The sequence below is a fragment of the Sarcophilus harrisii genome, chromosome 1 (assembly GCF_902635505.1).
Source record: "Sarcophilus harrisii chromosome 1, mSarHar1.11, whole genome shotgun sequence".
Classification (NCBI taxonomy): domain Eukaryota; kingdom Metazoa; phylum Chordata; class Mammalia; order Dasyuromorphia; family Dasyuridae; genus Sarcophilus; species Sarcophilus harrisii.
The window spans coordinates 715,286,552-715,310,566 of NC_045426.1; the positions used below are offsets into that span (position 1 = coordinate 715,286,552).

The window sequence follows — 24,015 nt, forward strand, 5'->3', positions numbered from 1 at the left end:
GGCTGGTGGAGGGGCAGGCTTTGGGGGGTAGTGACCCTCCTCTAAATTCTATTTCAACCACCCAGAGTCTGGATGAGGGGAAGGAAGCCAGAGCTCTCCTTTTCCAAACTTTCAAGCTTCGCAATTTGTTCTCAGGACAAGAGAGCTCCCCCCAGCAGCCCCTGCCCTGGCACCCAACCAAGCCACCTCAGCATTTCCTGTATCCCCAGAACTCACAGGATCCAACAATAAGTGCTTATTGACCGACTGAGTCAGGCCCGACCAGGGTTCGAGGTTCAGCCCATCACTCCCAGCCTGGGGAGTGGAGGCCAGTATCCCCCTCCAAGCCTCAGTGTCCTGCTCTGAAGGAAGGGAGTGGGGGCTTGAACTACATGATCCTGGGATTCTTGGATCCCAAAAGCCCTCGTAAGAGATGTTTCTTTGGATTAAGAGTTCTCTATGGTGAAGTGTGTGTGTGTGTGTGTAAGTGTGAATGGCTGTGTATGAGTATGAAGGAGGAAGTATGTGTGGATTAAGATGTAAATGGGGAGATGTGAGCACGTGTAAGTGTGTGTGGCTGTGAGTGGGCAGGCACATGTGTAAGTGGGTGTGAGTGGGTATGCATGAGTGTGTGTAAGTGGGCGTGAGTGGGTTGCATGGGTGTGTATGAGTATGTGTAAGTGGGCATGAGTGGGTTGCATGGGTGTGTATGAGTGGGTGTAAGTGGGCGTGAGTGATTGTGCATGAGTGTGTAAGTGGGCAGGCACGTGAGTGGGTATGCATGAGTGTAAGGTGTGTGTAAGGGTGGGGGAAGGTGGGCGTGAGTGGGTGGGGTGGAGGGGTTGTTGGGTGTATGGGTGGGTGGGTGGGAGGGTTGTATGGGTGTGTATGAGTGGGCGTGAGTGGGTTGTATGGGTGTGTATGAGTGTGTGTAAGTGGGTGTGAGTGGGTTGTATGGGTGTGTATGAGTGTGTGTAAGTGGGCGTGAGTGGGTTGTAAGGGTGTGTATGAGTGTGTAAGTGGGCATGAGTGGGTTGCATGGGTGTGTATGAGTGGGTGTAAGTGGGTTGTAAGGGTGTGTATGAGTGTGTAAGGGTGAGGGGTTGTATGGTGTGTGTGAGGGTGTGGTGCATGGGGTGTATGAGGGTGTAATGGGTTGAGGGTTGTATGGGGTAGGTGTGTAATGGGTGAGGGTTGATGGGTGTGGGTGAGTGTGTGTAAGTGGGGTATGGGTTGTATGGGTGTGTATGAGTTGTGTAATGGGAGGAGGGTTGAGGGGTGTGTGAGTGGTGGGGGGCAGGTACGGGTGGGGGTGGGGGTAGGTGGGGGGATGGGTTGGAGGGGTGTGTATGGAGTGATTGTGATGAGGTGTGGGGGGGGACGTGGGGTATTGGGAGTGGGTGTGTTAATGGGGAGGTGATGGGTGTGAAGGGAGGGGTGTGGGCGGTGTGAGGGTGGTGGGTGAGGTTGTGTAGAGTGGGTGGTGGGTTGAGGGGTTGATGAGTGAGGTGTGGTGGGGGGGCATGAGTGGTTGCAAGGGAAGGTGGTGTGTGGGTGGCGTGGAGGTTGTAAGGGGTGTGTAAGTGAGGGTGGGTGGGGGTTGAGGGTTGTAATGGGTGTGTAAGGGGTAGTGGGGTGAGGGTGTAGGGTTGTGAGTGGAGGGGGTTGTAAGGTGAAGGAGGTGGGGGAGGGAGGGTGAATGGAGGGTGTAAGTGGTGAGTGGGTGTATGGGTGTAAGGGCCGGAGGGGTTGAGGGTGTGTGAGGGGCAAGGGGCAGGAGGAGCGCAAGGAGTGTGGGTGGGAGGAAAGTGGCCTTGAGTGGGGGGAGTGCAGGGGCTGGAGTGACCCGAGGGGCCCCAGCTCCACCGGGATGGCCCTGCCGGGTTCCCGGGGTCGCAGACTGCGGGGTGGGGCAGCGCCTCAGGGCTGGAGAGGAGCAGAAAGGCTGCGCACAGGGAGCAGCCCCTGGGGAGGAGGAGGGGGAGTGCAAGGGCGGCCTCTGCATCCCACGGCCCTTCCCGGCTCTCGGGTCCTCGGAGGTGGTTCTCACCTGACATGTGGAGCTGGGCACGTCTCTGGTCTCGTCTCCACTCACAGAGTGTGACGCGCCCGCACCCCTGGATCCCTAAGGATGAATGGGGGGCGATGTCCCGACGGGAGGCCTTGAGGGAGACCTGGGCAAAGGAGCCCGGGAAGGGGCCTGGGACCAGAGGCCCTGGTTTCCGGGGCACGGGATGGGAAACTGGGAAAGCTTGTAGGAATGGAGGCAAAGGGAAGGGCAGTCCGAGCAGCTAAGAGGAGGGGCGGGTCCCTGCAGCCAGACCAAATCCCCTGGGGACCGCCGTGCCTGGCCAGACCGGAATTGGGCCCGGCCAGAAGCCGGCCTTCCGGTTTTATTTCGGTTCTGCACAAATAGGCTGGAAGTTTACCTGGATGCATGACAATCAGCCGTGGAAAGGGGGGTAATTGGAGGAACGAATAAAAGGTTTTAAAGGCGGCCCGGCGCTCCGACCTACCGGCCCCGGTTGGGGCCCCCAGGGCTGGCCCCTGGAGACAGAGCTGGAGTGCAGGCCTGGCCAGGGCCGCCCCTCCTGAAGGTGTCACACCCGGGAGGCCGCCCTCCTTCCCGAGCTCTCCCCTTCTTCCCCGTCCGGCTGATCCAGGCTCCGAAGTCCTGTTGCAAGAGGTCCCTCCTGCCAAGGGAGCTACTTTCGGGCCATCCACGGGGGAAACTCCGGTCCCGGACTCGAGCCGGGAGCGGGGGGGCCTCTCCTTCTGGGGCCTGCTGGGGCACTGACTCTGGCCCTGCCCGTCAGGAAGGCCAGGAGATGCCGCCTGCCCGGGAAGAGCTCTGCACACCCTGGGACCTTCGCTTCCTTTTCTGGGAATCGGGCCCTGAGTTACGGCATCGTCCCCCTGGGCCCAGATGATGGGCTGATTGGGGGTTGGAGATCATGCAGGCCGGTCCCCCACGAGCAGAGTGGAAGGGAACAGCTGAGGGTCACAAGGGAAGCAGGGAAGGATCAGGCAGGATGGTCCTTCGGAGAGGGACGGGGGGAGCAGGAGGCAGGCAGCCCCCCCACTCCCCAGGATGCCCGTGGGGTGCTTTAGGGCAGGAAGGGGGGGCAGGAGGGAGGCAGGCAGCCGCCCTACTCCCCAGGATGCCTGTGGGTTGTTTCAGAGCAGAGAGAAGGCAGACAGGAGGTGGCTGGGCCCCCCACTCCCTAGGATCTCTAGGATGTTTTGGGGATGCTTCAGGGCAGGGAGGTGACTCCCCCGTGGGTCAGGGCCTAGGGCAAGCTTGGCCAAAGGGGGGGTGCCCTCTGAACTCGGGGGGCACTACAGCATGACCTTGTTCAAGTCCCCTTCTCTCAGTTTCCACATCTGTGAAACAAGGGGGTGGCTCACACACCGTTCCCTTCTCAGCTCTGTTGGATGGTCCTGTGACACTGAGGAAGGAAGGCTGAGCCCTCCCCAACCTGGGGCCGGGGCCTGACTGTGTCCTGGGGCTTCACGAGGCCTCGGGGTCCTGGGCCGCGGGCGGGGCTGCCCCGGCCGAGGAGGATCTGAGGGGGACGGCGCCGGGGCTCCGGCAGACGGGGGTTCCCGAGGCGCTCCCGGCCCGGCTCAGGCGGAGCTCTGTGCGCTGCGGCGTCGGTGCGGGCCCATGGGCCCGACCAAGCCAGGAGCTGCGGCAGGGCCCGCGGCGGGCGGGGGGCCGGGGGGCACTGGGGGGGGCACTTCCCGACCGAATCAGACGCGGACGCTTTGGGCCGACCCACGAGCCCTCCTTTCTCAGGGCTCTGCCCCGGGGGGGGGGTTCTTTGGCCTGTGTCCGGTGAAGTGCAGGGCGGGGGTGAAAAATTATGTTTTGCTAATTAGGAAAATAAAGTTGGACTTTCCGAGAAAGGACCAAATGGCTTCTCCCCCCATTCACAGTGGCCACCTTGGGGTTTTGAGGCGACCCCCCCAGACCTCGGCCCTAAAGTTAAGGAGCCGCAAGGAGTCCTTCGGACAGCTGGTTGAGAGGCGGCCCTGCCTGGAGTCGGGGCCCTCTCCACCCTGGAATTCCAAAGGAATCTCGCCAGTGGGGCCCGAGGCGCGGCGGCCAAGGGAGGAGGTGCAGGGGTCCCTCCCCATCCCCGGGGTCCCTCCTCCCCGGGGTTCCCCCCCGCGCCACGCAGTAAACTCTGCCTCACATCCCCCTCTGCTGGTCACAGGACGCTATGACGTCAGAGTGGATGGGGAAGGGCCTGGAGTCCAGGCCATGCTGAGGATGGTGATGGGAGCTGACTCAGGACCGCTAGGGGGCGCCGCAGCACGCGTGGTCCCTCAGGCCATGCTGAGGTTGGTGATGGGAGCTGACTCAGGACCACTAGGGGGCGCCGCAGCGCGCGTGGTCCCTGGAGTCCAGGCCATGCTGAGGATGGTGATGGGAGCTGGACTCGGCACCATCACCCTCCAGCTTTTGGCCTTCGGTGCCCTTCTTCAAGCGGTTGATCCGAGCGTTAACCCCAGAGGCAGGGCCTGGAGGCCCCATTCTCTTTCCAACTAGTGAGTATTTTCTTTGGCTACAGCAATTCAAGCAGTTGAGGAAATTGCCGTTTCCTGCCCTTGGTCAGTTCTTCCCAAGAGCAGGATGAAGCACTTTACTGAAGGCCAAAGCTTTGCTAAAGTCGAAGGAAGTCTAGTCTCAGCGGGACCCCCTGTTGTCAGTGAGCCATCTCCCTAAGAGAGAGATCTCTTAGATCTCCATCACAGGGTGGCTTCTTGCCGCAGGGATCTCCAGAAACTTGTTTTTCCTTATTCCTTGACAATTCCCGAAAGAAGCGTCTCCCTCAGTTCCTGCTTGGTGATGGTTTCAGTCAGAAAAAGATAGCCTTGATATCTGCCATTGTCTCCTGGGGTCATTAAGTCGGCTCTAATTTTCAGGGAATTCATTGTCCAGGGATTCCCTCCATAGTTACTCGGGCAGGTTTTGTACCTCTTGTCCTGATCTGTTAATTTTCTTTCTAATTCTTTCTTCCAGAGCTCTCCTTTCTTTTCCATTTTTTTTTTCACTTTAGCCCTCACATTTCATTTATACAAGCAGTCTAAACCCTTTAAAAGACAAAAGAAAACTTGCTTCATTTGTTGCAGCAGTTCTAGTTGATGCTGTGCCCAACCTGGGCTTTGCTTTGAGACTTTGCTTGTGAATGTTTAGTCGTCTTCTGGGTGTGTGTCTTGTGTCATAGATCTTTATGTGTTTACCCATTCTTCCAGCTTGTGTCCTCACCCCTGATTTGGTGTTAACAAGCTAGGCTTCTGGAGGAGGAGGACCTCCTCCAGAAGGGTCTGGCTGGTCTTCCTGCTGCTTTCTTGGAGTGTCAGATTTGAACTCAGGCCTGGCCCTCCATGCACTGTGGCAGCTCCTTGCAGCTTCTGTCAAAGAAAGGCATCATGGCTAGACAATAATGTGCATAAGAAAGAGCCGGGTGTTTTAAGTAGACCACAAGCCTAATAGGAGTCAGCAGTGTGAAGTGCACTCAGTCAATCAGCAAGCCCTCCCTATACAAGAGGCCAATCCCTGGGAACACAAACACATGTGAGGAGAGTCCCTGCAATGGATAAACTTCCCTTAGTGTAATGTTCTGGTTAGCTTTCTGGAGGTCTTTGGACCAGCCTTCATTTCAGCAGAGTAATCATGAGAATAGCCAAGTCCAAATCCTTTATTGTCTCCTTCAGGCCTGCCTCCTTGCCTGGGGCCCGGGCCAGCTTTCTGGAGGCCCTCCTGAAGGTGTCTTGGTTTCTGTGGGGGAGGCAGGAGGACCACGGCGGTCTCTGTCTTGAAGCCTCAGTCTGAGAGCTTGTGCTCCAGCCTCCAGCCACCACAACGGTGGGGATGGAATGAACGTCTCTCCTTGGCTCCCCCCTCCAGTCCTGTCTTCTCCGACTCTGTCTCCGGGCCCTTCTCTGCCTCTGTCTCTGGCTGAGTTTGTCCCGGCTTATGCGCTCTATTATAATTAGATCATTTACAGCCAACCATTGGATCACTAGGGAACCGTTATTTGTTGCAGGATTAAAGCAGTCATACGATCCACGCTAAGCCACTGTCTCCTCAGTGCCACTGAGTCAGCACCTTGTCAAATCGATCACCCTGAGCCTGAAGAATCCTGCCCTCCACAATGCCCACCCGCGGCCCAGTCCCGCCCTGCGGCCCTGGCCGGGACGCCCCTGGGAAGCCTCCTCCTCCTCTTTCCCCCGGGCCTTTCCGGGCGCCTCTGGGCGGAGGGGCTGCCCTTCACCGCGGCTGCTGCAGGAGCGCAGCGCTTTCTCCCCTCATTCTCGGCCCCCCTCCCCCGCACCCCCGTTTCCTTCGGGCTATAAAGGACGCAGTGACAGGAGGAGGACGAGGAGGACGGCCCGTGGGGAGGCAGGTTGGACGCGAGGTCCCTGCTCCTCCCGGACGCAGACGTGACTGAATGTCGCTTGGAAGGGCGCGTTATTATCCGACTCCGGGCGGCCTTAAGGACGCGGTGCGCGCGGCGGGGGCGCGGGGGCCGCAGGGCTGGGCCCGGGGGGGCGGCGGGTCCGGATCCGAGGGCACGGGAGGGGGATTGGAGTCTCGCTGAGCTGGGACGGGGAAGGGGCTGGGGGATGGGCCGGGAGGCCACGGGGCTGGGGGGCGGGAGGGCTTCCAGGGGCGGAGACTCCGAGGGCGGGCGAGGCTACCAGAGTCCTACGGGCTCTAGTTCCCAGCGGGGCTGGGGGGCGTCTGCGATTGGGCCGGGGGAGGCCTCTGTGCATCTGCCACCCCCGCGCATGCGTTCTAGCAAGAGAGCCCTCCCCGAGCGCGTGGACTCCGTTTCCCAGAAAGCTCTGCGACAGCTCCAGATGCTGGTTGGGGGAGGCGGGGGGGGGGGGGGGAAATCCCAATCTTGCCCGCGCGTGCGCAGCTCGAGACCCGCACTATTTTTCATGAACCGACGCTCTCAAGGGTCGGTCCCGAGGGGAGGGGACAGGGGCAACCAATCGGCGTAGAGTTGTGGCCCGTCCCACGCCGTCCCGGATGAACCTCGGGTCAGAGGCGCCGGGGGAGTGAGCTGGGGGGAATGAATGAGGGTGACATGGCCCCTGCGCCCCGGCAGGTGAGCGTGGGCTCAGGGGGCGGGGCTAGAGAGCTAGGGGCGGGGCTCAAGGGTCCGGGGGGCGGGTCATGTGGACTAGGGGCGGGGCTGGAGAGGCCAGGGGTGGGTGGGGCTCGCTCCCTGCTCCCCTCCCCCCCTTACCTTCCAGGATGGGGAGGGGAGGGGGAAGTAGAGGGGGCAGGGCCCGAGACCCTTGTGGGGAAGCCTCTCAGAGTGGGCAGGAGAGGGCTGAGGCGCCCGGGCGGCCCGTGAGCGCGGCTCCTTCAGGGGATTCTCGGCCCGGCAGTCCGGCTCGTTTCCCAGATGAGGAAACTGAGGCACGGGGTGGGGGAGGGGGGCAGCCAGGGCTTGGGGCGGGACAGCGAGGGGCGAAGGAGGCGGGCCCCGGAATGGAGGGGCCCGGGCCGGGGGCGCTCGGCGTGGGGCCCCAGGGTCTCTGGTGCCGCAGGCCGCCGTGACCTTCCGGGACGTGGCCGTGGACTTCACCTGGGAGGAGTGGGGGCAGCTGGCGCCTGCGCAGCGGGAGCTGTACCGGGAGGTGACGCTGGAGAACTACAGGAACCTGCTCTGCCTGGGTGAGGCCCCGTCCCGCTGAGCGCCCGCTGCGCCCCTGGGGCCTCGGTGCCCCGACGGCCGGGCTACCCCGGTCCCATCTCCCTCCGCGCCCCGGGCTGCACACGGGCCGTCCCGCCACCGCCCCATCCTCCGACCCAAGCCGTTCCCTGTCCCCGCAAGGAGTGCCCGCACCCCTGCTCGCCTGCACCCCCTTGTGCGCCCGCTCCCCCCTGCGCGCCCGCTCCCTGCTTCGCCCCCTGCACCCCTCCCCTGCCCCCCCCCTTTGCCCTCCCCCCTGGCGCCCCCCCTGCCGCCTCCCCCTGTGCCCCCACCCCTGGTGCCCCTCCCCTCGTGCCCCTCCCCCCCGCTCCCCCTGGCGCCCCCCCCCCCCGCGCCTCTCCCCTGCTGTCTCCCCTCCCGCCCCCTCCCCCGCCCCCCCTCCCCCCTCCCGCCCCTGGCCCCGCCCCCCCCGCCTCACCCCTCTGCCGCCCCTCCCCCCCCTGCGCCTGCCCCTATTTCACCCCTGCCTCCCCTCCCCCCTCCCTGCCCCTCCCCCCCTGCCCCCCCCCCTCTCCCCCCCTCTGTCCCCCTCCCCCCCCCTCCCCCCCCCCGCCCCCCCCCCCCCCCCTCTCTCCCCCCCCCTGCCCCCTGCCCCCTCCCCCCCCCCCCCCTCCCCCTCCCCCCCCCCTCCCCCCCCCCCCCTCCCCCCCTCCCCCCCCCCTCCCCCCCCCTCCCCCCTCCCCCCCCCCCCCCCCTCCCCCTCCCCCCATCGCCCCTCCCCCTTGTCCTGCCCCTTCCCCATCCCCTTGCCCTTTCCCGTGGCCCGGGGCGAATGTGGGAAACTCTTCCCATCATCAGGACTGCAGTCCCGGCCAAAGGGCCCGGTGGTGGATCCGGGAAGCCGGCAGGAAGAACGGGAAGGGGCCTGGAGGGAGACAAAGTAGGGGACAGGGAACGGCTGCCCCCCGGCCTCGGGAGGCAGCCCGGCCCCTTCTCGGGCGCCCCTTCCGCTCACGTTCCCTCCCGCCCTCAGTGGAAGCCGCTTACCTACAGGGGTGGATTTAATCCGGCAGACGTTGTTCTCAGTACCTGCCAAGTTCCCGAACTGAGCCCCTAACAGTCATTCCCGCTCTCCCGTAAAATGGAGGGGACCCTGCGCTCACACAACAAGTAGCGTTGAAAATCGGGATGGGGAGAGGCCCTTCAGAGCTGGGGAGACCAGGAAGAGCCTATGGGTCTTTTTCCCCGCGACTCTGCCAGGATCAAGGAGGGACTGACCGTCTCACGTCCTGGGTCTGAGGAGCTTGGAGAAGTCCTGGGCAAAGGCCCCTCGGTGGGCTCGCTGGCTGGAGCCTAGAGAGTGGGAAGTGGGCCCCAGCCTTGCCCCTCTGCCCGCACGCCTTTCAACCTTTGATCATCAGTCTTCCGGCCCCCAGATGCTGCGGTGGGCCCTTTTATGATGGTGATTTGGGGCAGAGGCTTAGGGGTCCTGGGGATCCAAACCTCAAACAGAGGGCCCAGACACCCGGATTCTTCCCCATTTGGGCCCTAAATTTGCCCTGCCACCCCTCGGTCCCTATTCTTGTGTCTTCCTCTTCCATTGTGCCCTTTGGAACGCCTCCTGGCTTGTCGCCAGCCCTTTCCTTCTCTGAGTCCTTCCGGTTTTTGGTAGTCACAGATTTTCCAAGCAATTGGAATCTAGGCTCATCAGCCTCACCAGTGAACAGATTGTTTTTCTTCCCTTTTTGGAAATCTGAACCAAATCCGTCCTTCTCTCGTCCTGTGGTTCTGCTTCTCTTTCCCACTGTCTTGCCGCCATCTTCTCACTTAGCGTGTGGGAGACCTCGGGCTTGTTCTTCTCTTGCTTCTGTTTGTTTGGGGTCGTGGCTCCGGGTCTTCCCCTTCTCAAATTTTTCTTTTCCTCAGCTGTGTGGTCTTCCAGGCCTCACCTACCCCCCCCTCGGGGGGGCAGCCTCCCTTTTCCCAGTTCTTTGCCCACAAAGAATGAAAGCGGCCCTTTCTGTCCGGACCTTTGTTTTTTTGTTTTAGACCTTTTTTCTGTGCTTGCTGGAGGTGTGGGGGAGGGAAGTTAGGGGGTCTTTGGTTCTGGATCTGGCATAATTTTAAATTGAAATCCAAAACAAAGGACCAATGGGCTTCATTAGGGACCCTCCGTTCCTCCCGACAACTTTGCAGAATAGTAGGGAGCTCCCGCCTTCTCACAGGGGGTTGTAAGGTTCAAATGAAGAGTTATAACCTCAGGCTCCATATGAAAGTTAACTGTTATGATTGTTTATGCCCCTTCCTTTCCCTGTCCCTCTCTCCTCCCCTGCCATGTGCCTTCTGAAGCCCCTAGTCTGCTCCCAAACCATCCTTCTCCTTCTGTCTCTGCCCCGAGAAGAAACCGGACCCTGAGCTTCTCCCTCATGCCCTCAGTCATGGTGGCGGCAGTGAGGGGGGGCTGCTCCTGACCCACCCTCTTTGGCCCCCTCAACAGTCTGGGCTCCCTCCAGCTTCCCTCCATCCCGACCCCCCCCCCCCTTCCCGTCACTCTTTGTTCTCCCAGCGTTCAGTTCTTTGTCCCCGGGCTTCCTCTCCAGTGCTGCCCCTGCTCTTAGAGTTAGTTGGGATTTCAGGACCCAGGTGGCCATCTGCCCAGACCCCAGTCTTCTCGGTTCTTGGACCTGTTCCTTCTTTGTACTTTACCGTGTCAACTTTGTGGTCCCCCACAACCCCTTCTTTCTCCCCTCCTCCCCTGTTTTCTTTTCCCAACTTCAGAGCCAGTAGGACTTTTCTTTGTTTTATTTGAAGTATACTTGTTCTCCCTGATTAGAACACAACTACTACAGTACTTTGCAATTTCCCAAATAAATTCACTGTCTACAGAAGGGCAGGAAATAAACATTTATGTAGTGTCTACTGTATGCCAGGAACTATGCTAAACACTTTACAGACATTTTCTCATTTGTTCCTCAGCAAAACCCCAGCTTTCTCTTGACTCTTGTGTTTATCTTTTAGATACTCAGTTCTGGGCTCTTTATTGGAGATGCTTGAAAGTCCTTTATTCTGTCAAAGGCTATTTTTTTTCTAAAGGGTTATACTCAGCTTTGCAGGATAATTTATTCTTTCTCAAAAGTCCATCCTTTGTCTCAGGAATATTGTAATTTATTCTCTCCTTTTATTTATAGTAGATGCTGCCATGTCTTATGTGACCCTAGCTGTGGACTCTTGGAACTGGAACTGTTTTATTTTTCTGGAAGCTTCTTTATGTAGGAGCTTTTGCTTGTGGATCTTTCAGGATGGGATCTCACTTTGCCTTCATCTGGTTCTAACAAATCTGGGCAGTTTCATTTATGAGTTCTTAAGATACAGTATCCAGGTGGTTTGATTGTTCATGATTTCAGGGAATCTAATATTTTTTAAATGATTTTTCTGACCTGTTTCTCAGGCCAATTGTTTTTTGAACTCCTATCTTTTATTTTTGCTTCTATTTTTGTAATCTTTTGAATTTACTCTAAGATTTCTTGCTGTCATATGTTTATAGTTTGTGGTTGGTCTGTTCTGGTTTTTAGATTGGATCAAGTTGATCACTTTCTATTTGAGACAATTAATCTTTTTCATTTCTTTCCTTAAGAGTTTTAATGTAATCTTCATCCTCTTGCTTCATTTTTTTAGGTATTCATGTTTCTCAGGGATTTTTAATCTGGGGTCTACAAACATGTGGTATGTGTATGTGTGTGTGTAATATTATGACTACAGTTTCAGTATACTTGCTTTCTTTTATAATCTTCTACATTTAAAAACAGCATTCTAGGAGAGGATCCATACGTTTCACTAGATTGCCAAATGGATCAGCTGTGACATGATGGAGTCATTGATCTTTGTAGCCCCTCTAGTGATCAACTGTGATAGAATAGAGTTATTGATCTTTGTAACCTTTGTTTCTTTATCTTGGAAAAGAGATTAGACTAGGTGAGTTCCCACAGTTATTATATCTCTAACATTCTATTAAATAACCCTTTTGATTTATCTCTCTTTGTCATTATATTCATTCTATAGGTTGTGCTGAAAGTGTACTCTTTGTAGTTTGCATTGTTTTGTTCTGGCTCAGCCCTTTAAAAGAGTTTAAGATTATTATGCTCTTGTTTGTAAGCAGGCCCTGGGGGATAGTGGAAGGGCACTATAAATCAGTGTCAAAAAGCTTGATTCATGTCCTAGTTTTAACACCTGTCAGTATCATCTTGGTTGAGTCACAAATCAAAGTAAGCTTTAGTTTCTTCTTTTGGAGAAATATAACTCTGAGGGTAGAGGGAGTTTCAAGGTGAAAGCTTCTTATTCTCCTCCCAGCATCTACATAGAAGGAATGAGAGGATACGGTTCTATACAAGATGGGGTCTATACATAATGTGGGCATGACTGTAGCAATTGATAAGTTTTGTTATTTTTTGTTCTTCCTATAAATTCTGATAATTGTTTTTTCTTACGGGAGCAGATAGAAGATAGGGTTGTGCATTCAGCAGGGAGATGGGATATTTAAAATTTTTAAACATTTTCTTTCAGGTTGGAAGAATAGGTCTGACAGAAAGGAGTCAACTCAAGACTTAGAAGCCTGGGAATATAAAGCCAGGTTAAAGAAATGTTCTAGACTAAACCTAAGAAAACAGAATAGAATCAGCTCAAAGAAGATTTTTTTAAAATCTAATGAATGTGGAAAAGTCATCAGTTATAATTCAGAACTTACTAAGTGGCAAAAAGTTTACATTGTGAAGAAACCTTCTGAATGTAACAAATATGGCAAAGACTTCCAATGGAGTTCTCATTTTACTAAACGTCAGCAAATACACACTGGAGAGAACCCTTTTGAATATAATAAATGTGAAAAGGCCTCCTGCTCCAGCAGAAGACTTACTGAATGTCAGAGAACTCAGAGTGGAGAGAAATTTTATGAATGTCACATATGTGGAAAAACCTTCTGCCAGTTCATGGACCTTGCTCAGCATCAAGCAGTTCATAGAAGAGATAATCCATTTGAATGTGTTGAATGTGGGAAGACCTTCAGCCAGAGTTCACAACTTATTGTACATCAGAGAATTCATGCTGGAGAGAAGCTGTATGAATGCAATGACTGTGGGAAGGCCTTTCATTGGTGTTCACGGCTTATTCAACATCAGAGAATACACAGTGGAGAGAAACCTTTTGAGTGTAATGAATGTGGGAAGGCTTTTCGCCAGAGGATACAGCTTACTGTGCATCAGAGAATTCACACTGGAGAGAAACCTTACGAATGTAAACAATGTGGGAAGGCTTTCCACCGAAGCACAGGACTAACACAACATCAGAAAATTCACACGGGAGAGAAACCTTATGAATGCAGTGAATGTGGGAAGACCTTCTGCCGGAGTTCACAACTTAATCAACATCAGAGAATTCACACTGGAGAGAAACTTTATGAATGTAGTGAATGTGGGAAGGCCTTCTGCCGTAGGTCACAACTTAAACAACATCAGATAATTCATACAGGAGAGAAACCTTACGAATGTAGTGAGTGTGGGAAAGCTTTCCACCAGACTTCACAACTTATTCGACATAAAGTAATTCATACAGGAGAGAAACCTTTTGAATGTAACCAATGTGGGAAGGCCTTCCACAGAAGCACTGGACTTACACAACATCAAAGAATTCACACTGGATGGAAACCTTTCGAATGCAGTGAATGTGGGAAGGCCTTCCACAGAAGCACTGGACTAATACAACACCAGAGGATTCACACTGGAGAGAAACCTTATGAATGTAAGGTGTGTGGGAAAACCTTCCGGAGGAGCTCACAACTTACTCAACACAAGGTAATTCATACTGGAGAGAAACCTTATGAATGTAACGAGTGTGGAAAAGCCTTCTGCTGGAGCTCGCAGCTTACGCGACATCAGAAAATTCATACTGGAGACAAACCTCCTGAATATAGCACGAATGAGGATGTTTTCCACACAGAGAAACTACCTACTCAACACCATAAAATGCAAACTGGAGAGAAGCCTCATAAAGTTAAGTCCTTATGACTATGATGAAAATGAGAAGGATTTACAACAGAATAAATACTGAAAACTACTTAAGCTAAACTAAAGTAAAACCTTATAGATGAAGTGAATCCATGACTGATTTCCCTCTATGGCAGTTCTAAACTTTTTTTTCACTTTCCTGAAGTCCCAAGCTTCTTTCTTTGTCTTGTCTTATGATTTATAGAAGACTGTTGTGCACTCTTAAATTACTGAGAAAATTGTAGAAATATGAATGGAATGTCCTCTATTTACCCCCTAACTCACAAATACCCACAATTCTTTCCTTTCACCGTGGCAAGTACAGCTTCTTCCATCTTCTTTCCAAAAGTTGATTTCTTTGCCTATGCCTTGATACCACTAGTTCTTTTTTAGTCTAGGGAATTACTTTAGCAGTCATGCCTAGTTTTCTTTGAATCCTAAACCACTTAACTCTTTCTCAGTTTTGTGTTCAGTTCTCTCAGTTTCCCCAAATCCCCTCAAATTTCTACCCATCTATTCACCAATCCCTCTTGAAAATTCTTCTGCTTTCCAGTAATAATAAATGGCCTTTACATAGCACTTGAAAGTTTACAACCACATTTACGTATCTTGCTAAAGTCTCACAAAACTCCTATGAAGAAAAGATGGCAGCATCTCGATCTCTTTTATAAATAGAGAAAAGCATGATTTGGATTTAAGTGACTTGTACATAGATATACAGCTCTTGTAGAGCTTCATTGTCTCACTCTCCATCATCTTCAATCTGGTTTCTATCTCAACAGTCTACAGTAGCATCTGTTCCCTCAGAAGACATTAGTGATTGCTAAGTACAATGGCACAATAGTGCATCCTAGTTTTTCTATGTAGTATTTGATGCAGGTGATGATCCTTTCCTTCTGGGTACTTTGTGCCCTCCTGTATTCCAAAATCCTACACTCTTGTGGCTAATTATAACAACTTGAATTTAAATGATACCTTTAAGGTTTTCAGAATGCTTTTCTTCCCACTCTCAATAATCTTTTGAAGTATGCTGAACAAGTAAGAGTTGTCTCTGTTTAAAGACCAGGAAACTAAGGGGGTTACTTGCTTTTGAAAGCTAGTAGTTATTGAGAGTCTGACATGAACTTCAACTCCAGGGGTCCTGACTTCAAGGCCAGCAATCTTTCCCCTACCCCATGTTGATTTCCCATCTTTCCCTATTCCTGCTATCTAAAGTGTATGCTGCCCTGATGGATGGTCCTTTAGTCTTCCTTATTTCCTTTTCCACACCTAGAGGGGTTAGGTCCTATCTCTGTTAGGGCTTATGGAAAATCCTAGGGATGGGTATCTGTTTCAGAAGAAAAGGGGAGGAATGACTGAGAAGCCCTAACTCATTAACACAGGCAGTGTCACAAAGGTTTCCTAATGGCTGTAGTGTCATTTCAACTCCTCTGGTCTTTTAAAATCCTTTACAACCTGGCTCCAAATTACCTTTCTAACTTCATATATTCTTGCATTCCACGGTCAATAAGTATTTATTTAGGCAATGCTTCTATATGCCCGGGCACTATGCTAAATGCTGGGGATACAACGAAAGGCAAAACCATGATCTGCCCTCAAAGAGCTCACAATATAATGGGGGAGACATATACAAACAACAACATATTTGAAGGAAGCCAGGAAACAGAAGTGAATAAGAAAACCATTTCAGGCATGAAAAATAGACATTGAAAGGCATCTTCTGGTGCAAACACTGCAGTCCAGCCAGATCTCTCTTTTCCTTTAGACACAATTCTCCACTTTCCATCTCACCTAACTCCTTGAAGGAAAGGACTATTTCATTTTTATATTCCTAGAAGCAAGCACAGTGTTACATAAGTATTTAATATTTCAATAATGATAGTTGGCATTACATAGTGCTTTAAGATTTGCAGTGTGTTTATGAATATATTTTCAATAGATAATTTCCAAGTATTCCTGTAAAGAAAATCTTTTCTTGGCCATTTGATTTTAATGATCAAAATGCAAACATAGGACCCAAGAGAAACTAAAAAAGACAAAGTCAGAGCCTAGATATATCTACTGAAGTAATCCAGACAGATTATGCCAGGCATAATAGAAGTAGGCATAGAGAAGTCAGGATACACACCAGAGAGATTATTGTAAATGGGTAGGACTTGGTAACTAGTCAGAGATGGGAAAGGTCAGCAGATCTTTAGTATGGCATTATTCTGAATTTTTAAACAATTTTCAATAATAGCCTTTTATTTTCAAAATGCATACAAAGATAGTTTTCAACATTCACCCTTGGAAAACCTTGTGTTCCAAATTTTTCTCCCTCCCTTTCCCCACCCCTTCCCCTAGATAGCAAGTAATCCAATATAGGTTAAACATGTGCAATTCTTCTAAACATTTTCACATTTATCATGTTGCACAAGAAAAGTCAGATCAAAAAGGGAAAAAGATGAGAAAGAAAATAAAACAGCAATAAAAAGGTGAAAAAACTATGTTATTATGCACATTCAGTCCCCATAGTCCTATTTCTGGATGCAATCACACGTTTATAGGAATTGGCCTGAATCACCTCATTGTCGAAAAGAGCCACGGCCTTTCAGAGATGACCATTATATAGTCTTGTTGATATTCTCTTGATTCTACTCATTTCACTCAGCATCAGTTCATGTAAGTCTCTCCAGGCCTCTCTGAAATCATCCTGCTGATCGTTTCTTATAGAACAATAATATTCCATAATTTTCATATACCATAACATTCAACCATTCTCCAACTGATGGGCATCCATTCAATTTCCAGTTTCTAGCCACTCACTACAAAGAGGGCTGCTACAAACATTTTTGCACTTGTTGGGTCCCTTCTTTTAAGATTTCTTTGGGATATGAGCCCAGTAGAAACACTGCTGTATCAAAGGGTATGCACAATTTGATAGCTCTTTGGACATAGTTCCAAATAGCTTTCCAGAATGGCTGGATCAGTTCACAACTCTACCAACAGTGTATTAATGTCGCAGTTTTTCCACATCCCCTTCCACATTTATCAATAGCTTTTCCTGTCATCTTAGCCAATCTGAGAGGTGTGTAGTGGGACTTCGGAGTTGTCTTCATTTGCATTTCTCTGATCTATTGATCAGAGCATTTTTTCATATGACTAGAAATAATTTTAATTTTTTCATCTGAAAATTGTTCATATCCTGGCTTGTTTTAAGAAAGAAGAGGAAAAGGAAAAGAAAAGCAATTCCTAGAGAAAAACAATTCTGAAGAAATTTTTGTAACTGGGATATATCAGAAGATACATAGTAGGAGTTCTCATAAAGTTCACTTATTCAAAAAGTAAATTCTAGAAATACAATAACATGAATAAAGAACTAAGAACCAGGAGAAGGAAAGGGAAGGAGGTGATTATTTTTTCTTAGTGTTTTCTTTTTCCAAATACATGTAAAAATACTTTTCAGCATTTATTTTTGTAAGATTTTGTGTTCCAAGTTGTTCTCCCTCTCTTCTCCCATCCAAAGATAGCAAGCAAGGATATGTGCTAACCTTTTAAACATATTTCCATATTTGTCATGTTCAGCAAGAAAATCAGACCAAAAAGGGAAGGGGGGACTCACAAGAAAACAAACAAAAGAGATGAAAATATTATGCTTTAATCCACATTCAGGCTCCATAGTTTTCTTTCTGGGTGTGGATGGAAGTTTCCATCCAAAGTCTATTGAAATTGTCTTTAATCTTTGAAGAGCCAAGTTTATCACAATTGATGATTATAACTGAAAAGAATCAAGGCTGTTACAAGGGATCACTTGATCATTATATAATCTTTTTGTTACTCTTACAATTTTCTTCTGGTTCTGCTCACTTCATTCAGCATCAGTTCATGTAAGTCTTTTCAGGCTTTTTTGAAATCATCCAGCTCCTCATTTCTTAGAGAATGATAATATTCCATTATCTTCATACACCAAAGCTTTTTCAGCCATTCCCCAATTGAAGGGCGTCCACTCAATTTCCATTTCCTTCCTTGTCATCACAAAGCACTGCTACAAATCATGTGGGTCCTTTTCCCTCTTTTAGGATCTCTTTGGGATACACAACCAGTAGGGACACTGCTGGATCAAAGAAAGGGTGTGCGCAGTTTTATAGCCCTTTGGGCATAGTTCCAAATTTCTTTCCAGAATGGCTTGATCACTTCACAATTCCACCAACAATGTATTAAGTATCCCATTTTTTTGCCAAATTGACTTGTGAAGTGGTATCTCAGAATTGTTTTAATTTGCATTTTTCTAATCACTTGATTTAGAGCATTTTTTTTGTGACTAGAAATGGCTTTAATTTTTTTAATCTGCAAATTATCCGCTCAGATCTTGGACCATGTATCACATGTATTGTTATAAATTTGAGTCAGTTCTCTACACCTTTTAGAAATAAGGCCCTTATCAGAAACACTGGCTGTAAAAATTGTTTCCCGGTTTCTGTTTCTTTTCTAATCTTGACTGCTTTGGTTTTGTTTGTGCAAGCTCTTTTTAATTTAATGTAATCAAAAACATCCATTTCACATTTTATAATATTCTGTAATTCTCTGAGCAATAAATTCCTTCCTTCTCCACAGATCTGACAGGTACCCTTTGTTCTACTAATGTGCTTATAATATCAATCTTTATATCTAAATCATGAACTTATTTCAACCTTATCTAGGTAATGGGTGTTAGATGTTGGTCAGTGCCTAATTTCTGCCATATTAGTTTCCAATTTTCCCAGCAATTTTTGTCAAATAGTGAGTTCTTATCCCAGAATCTGGAGTCTGGGTTTATCAAACACTAGATTATTGTAGTCATTGACTTTTGTGTCTTGTGTACCTAACCTATTCCACTGATCAAGTAGTCTGTTTTTTACTCAGTACCAAATGGTTTTGAGGACTGCTGTTTTATAATATAGTTTTAGGTCTGGTACAGCTAGGTCATCTTTCTTTGCATTTTTTTCCCCATTAATTGAGAGAGGAGATTATTAAGGAAGATAGTAGCATTAGACCTGGAAATCAAATTTAAAACTCCAAAGGGCTGGTTAAAAGGAGAAAAAAAAGTAAAATCCAATTGTCTGGTTTGGGTGAAGAGAGCACAGAGGAGTAAAATCAGACAGGTCCTAAATCAACAATACTGATCTCATTCTTCTAATTTCCCCCCCTCCTCCCCCGACAAATGGGCACTCCCAACTTTCCTTGGGGGAACAGAAGTTTTATAATAGAATATGATCAAGAAGCATTTATGGTGTGCTATGTACTGAGCATAATGCTAAAGACTGTGGGGAATATAAAAGACAAAAATCAAAGTTTCTTCCCTCAAGAAGGAAAACCACTCCTAAAAATCATAACCACAGATAGAATAAACTCAACTATAAAGTGGAGGAGAATAAAAGAGATTAGCATAATTCAACAATACATTTGCAAGGAACATGCTTAAGACACTGACAAGATAAAAATGAAGAGTTGAGTAGAGTTTCTCAGGTAAATTTTGAAAAGCAAAGGTGACAGTCAAGGCAGGAGCAAAAATAGATATGGTTAAAAAGATACTAGCAGTCGATCAATGGAATAGCTTAGGTTCACAGGACAAAATAGTCAATGACTATAGTAATCTAGTGTTTGACAAACCTAAGACCCCAGCTTTTAGTATAAGAACTCACTATTTGACAAAAACTGTTGGGAAAATTGGAAATGAATATGGCAGAAACTAAGTATTGACCCATACCTAACATCCTATACCAAGATAAGGTCAAAATAGGTTCATGATTTAGACATAAAGAGTGATATTATAAACAAATTAGAAGAACTTAGGATAGTTTACCTCTCAGATCTGTGAAGAAGGAAGGCATTTGTGTCTAAAGAACTGGAGTTCATTACTGAATACAAAATAGATAATTTTGATAATATTACTTTAAAAAGTTGTTTGTTTGTTTTTTAACAAACAAAACAAATGCAGACAAAATTAGAAGGGAAACAATAAACAGGGAAAATTTTTCCTGGGTTCTGATAAAGACCTCATTTCTAAAATATATAGAAAATTGACTCAAATTTATAAGAATTCAAGCCATTCTCCAACTGATAAATGGTCAAAGGATATGAACAAGCAATTTTCAGATAAAGAAATTGAAACCACTTCCAGTCATTTTGAAAAGGTGCTTTAAGTTGATCAGAAAAAATGCAAATTAAGACAACTCTGAGTTACCACTACACACCTCTGAATTTGGCTTAGATGATAGAAAAAATAATGATGAATATTGGAAGGGAGGTGGGAAAATTGGGACACTAACACATTGTTGGTGGAATTGTGAATGGATCCAACCATTCTGGAGAGCAATTTGGAACTATGCTCAAAGGACTTTTGATCCAGCAGTGTTTCTACTGAGCTTGTATCCCAAAAAGATCTTAAAGGAGGGAAAGGGACCCACATGTGCAAAAATGTTTGCGGCAGCTCTGGAGATCATTGTACATGGCAATATCAATATTATATGATGATCAATTCTGATGTATGTGGCTCTTTTCAACAATGAGATGATTCAGGCCAGTTCCAATGATCTTATGATGAAGAGAGCCATCTACACCTAGTCCTAGAGGACTGTGGGACTAAGTGTGGTTCACAACATAACATAGCATCTCTCTCTCTCTCTCTCTCTCTCTCTCTCTCTCTCTTTCTGGCAATTGGGATTAAGTGACTTGCCCAGGGTCACACAGCTAGAAAGTGTAAGGTGTCTGAGACCAGATTTGAACTCGGGTCCTCCTGACTTCAGGACTGGTGCTCTATCCACTGCACCACCTAGCTACCCTGGAACTTACATTCTAACGGGAAGACAATACATGTGTGCATAGGAGAACAAACACACTATCTCAAAAGTCCTACTGTAGCCAAAAGCTATTAAAGCTTTAGCAACTGGGGGAGTCAGAAAAGGCGACATATAGAAGGTGGCATATGGACTGACTGGCGGAAACCAGGATTCTAAAGAAGCAGAAGGAAGGAGGCAGAACATTCTAATCACGGGGAGCAGATTTAGTGCTATGCTAATCAAACTTCCACTTTATGGAATTAGAATGACAAAATTCATCTGGAAGGACAAAGGGCTAAAAATCTTAAGGAAACTATTTTTTTTTTTTTTAAGTATAAAGGGATTCCAGTATTATCAGATCTCAACATATGGCATAAAACAATAATTGCTGTGTATTCACCAGCTTAGAAAATTTAATAATGGATGGATAAATAAATGACCTAAAAGCAATGAAATTTAGCATTGTGTTTGATAAAAACTAGGGCACCTGGAGAGCAGCTAGGTTGAAAACATCTCATACCAAGAGCTAAGAATAAAAGATCTCATTCACCTCCCCCAAATTAGGGCAGAGGAAATTCCTTTTATAACTATGACTAATGGGTGTATTTTTAATTAAGCAAGAACCCTTAGGTTAGAGGTGATCAGAGGTGATCAAAGAAGATAAAATAGACCGTTTCTATTACACAAAAATTGAAAAACATTTGCAAAACTAAATTAGTGCAGTTAGAATTGGAAGAAAAACAGTTAGAAAAAAAACCTTTAAAGGAAATCTCTCTGACAAAGTCAGATATCCAAGATATTTAGGGAATTGATGGAACATAAGCACAAGAGCCACCCCCCAAAAAGTGGTCAAAGGATATGAAAAGGCAGTTTCTAAAGCTATCAGCCATATGAAGAAGTAACTCTAATTCAGTGAACTAAGAGAAATGCAAGTTAAATTAATTTAGATGTGTCATCATCACCTTGATCAGATTGGCAAAGATGACAAAGATGAAAATGACAATTGTTGGAGGGGCTGTAGGAAAAAAGGCACACTTATGAACTATTGGTATGATTGTAAAATGATCCAACAATTCTAGAAAATAGTTTAAAACTGAAACCAAAATGTCAAGAAACTGGGCATGTCGCTTGACCCAACATTAATATCCTACTTTCATGTGCCCCCAAAGCAGTAAGAAAAATCAAAGCAAAATATCACATGTACAAGAATATTTTAAGCAACAATTGTTAATATGAGAAGGACTAGCAGCAAAGCATGTGATCATCCACTCCAGAACTGCTAGAGAAATTGTCTATGGATGTAATGTATTTTGTTGAATCATAATAGAAGATGACTATGAAGAACCCATAGAAGCTTGGGAAGATTTACATGGTCTGATCCAGTGAGATAAACAGAAACAGAAGAATTTACACATCTTTGCATTTTGATCATGATTCCAAAAGACTGATGATGAAGCACAAGTCAGTCTCACCTCTTGGCAGAGAGATGATGGACTTAGAGGTACAAGTGAAGTTCAGACATGACTTGCGTGTTGATGTGTTTTACTTAACTTTGTTACAAAGGGGAATGGCTTTCTATTTAGGATCGGATGGGGATGGGAGTGTGTTTATGGGTATTGATAGGGATGCAAAAAGTATTAAGATATTTTAAAATACACAGGAGAAAACAAAAAAGATTGAAAGAGGGCCAATTTTATTACTACTTTATTAAATATATATTTACACCTTAAAGAAATCAAAGAAAAGGGAAAGACCTATATGTGCAAAAATGTACTGAAAGTAAATATTTTTTCCATAGCAGCTTCAAATGTAAAGTAAGGGAATACCCATCAATTGGGGAATGGCTTAAAAATCATAGAATATGAATGTCATGGAATATTATTACAATGCCAGAAGAAAAGTTGAAATCCTTTCCGAGGAAAGTGGAAAGACTCTTTGAGAGTTGCTGGAGTGAAGCAAGCAGAATCAGGAAGACTCGCTCTCTCTTTCCCCCTGTCTCCCTCCCTCCCTCCCTCCCCTTTCTTTCTATGTATAATTGCATTAATCAGTCTTTCAAAGTTGTTTTTCTTTATATTATCTCTTTCTCTGTGGGTATGTATAAAATATCACAGAGAAAAACAACTTTGACAGACTGATCAATACAATGAAAAGCACAAGTCCAGAGGACATGCCATCCCGCCTCCTTTCTGTTAGTCCATGAATTTAAAAACAATTTGGGACATAGTCAATGTAGGAATTTGTTTTGTGTACTCTATATATTTTGATGTGAATTTTTTTTATTGGTCAATGGGGACAGTGGGAAGGAGAGATAATTGATGATAACAGATAAAATAGACAATTAAAAAGATTAATATTTCAAAAATAAATGTACACATAAGACTTCATAATATGCCTTTTTAAAAAAAGTGGTATTTATTTTTCCAAATAACATGCAAAGAACGTTTTCAACATGCACCTTTGCAAAATTTTGTATTCCAAATTCTTCTCCCACTCCTCCCTCCTTCCTCCCCCAAATAGCAAGCAATCTAAGGTAAATGTTTGCAATTCCTCTAAACATATTTCCATATTCATCATGCAGTACAAAAAAAAAAGATCAAAAGGGGGAAAAAAAGTCTCTCCGGACCTCTTTTTATTCATCCTGCTGGTCATTTCTTTTTTTTTTTTTTTTTTTTTTTTTTTTTTTTTTTTTTATAGGTATTTTTTTACAGGATATATACATGGGTAACTTTACAGCATTAACAATTGCCAAACCTCTTGTTCCAATTTTTCACCTCTTACCCCCCCACCCCCTCCCCTAAATGGCAGGATGACCAGTAGATGTTAAATATATTAAAATATAACTTAGATACATAATAAGTATACATGACCAAAACATTATTTTGCTGTACAAAAAGAATCAGACTCTGAATTATTGTACAATTAGCTTGTGAAGGAAATCAAAAATGCAGGTGTGCATAAATATAGGGATTGGGAATTCAATGTAATGGTTTTTAGTCATCCCCCAGAGTTCTTTTTCTGGGCATAGCTGGTTCAGTTCATTACTGCTCCATTAGAAATGATTTGGTTGATCTCGTTGCTGAGGATGGCCTGATCCATCAGAACTGGTCATCATCTAGTATTGTTGTTGAAGTATATAATGATCTCCTGGTCCTGCTCATTTCACTCCTGCTGGTCATTTCTTACAGAACAATATTATTCCATGACATTCATATACCACAGCTTATTCCGCCATTCTCCAATTGATGGGCATCCACTCGGTTTCCAGCTTCTGGCCACTACAAACAGGGCTGCCGCACACATCTTTGCACATGTGGGTCCCTTTCTCTCTTTTAAGATCTCTTTGGGCTAGAAGCCCAGGAGAAGCACTACTGGGTCAAAGGGGATGCACACTTTAATAGCCCTTTGGGCAGAGTTGCAAATTGCTGGCCAGGATGGTTGGATCCGTTCACAACTTCACCAACGACGTATCAGTGCCCCAGTTTCCCCACCCTCCCTCCAACATTCGAAGGACACTTTAAGAAC

The 24,015-nt window shown here is 47.4% G+C and overlaps 1 protein-coding gene across 1 annotated transcript; it reads left to right on the forward strand.

The window, feature by feature from the left end:
* Positions 1 to 6,884: 6,884 nt before the first annotated feature.
* On the forward strand, positions 6,885 to 13,856 carry LOC100930252 (zinc finger protein OZF-like). The gene is made up of 3 exons (XM_031959149.1): positions 6,885 to 7,106; positions 7,555 to 7,681; positions 12,222 to 13,856. The coding sequence occupies exons 1-3, from the start codon at positions 7,071 to 7,073 to the stop codon at positions 13,715 to 13,717; spliced, it is 1,659 nt and encodes a 552-aa protein (XP_031815009.1). The 5' UTR covers positions 6,885 to 7,070; the 3' UTR covers positions 13,718 to 13,856.
* The last annotated feature ends 10,159 nt before the right edge of the window (positions 13,857 to 24,015 follow it).

Excerpts from the sequence above, each read along its gene's own strand:
- LOC100930252 (XM_031959149.1), top strand. The coding sequence starts at position 7,071 with ATGAATGAGGGTGACATGGCCCCTGCGCCCCGGCAG. Across the intron at positions 7,107-7,554 it reads TGGCCCCTGCGCCCCGGCAG|GCCGCCGTGACCTTCCGGGA; the intron begins GTGAGCGTGGGC and ends CTGGTGCCGCAG. Across the intron at positions 7,682-12,221 it reads CAGGAACCTGCTCTGCCTGG|GTTGGAAGAATAGGTCTGAC; the intron begins GTGAGGCCCCGT and ends ATTTTCTTTCAG.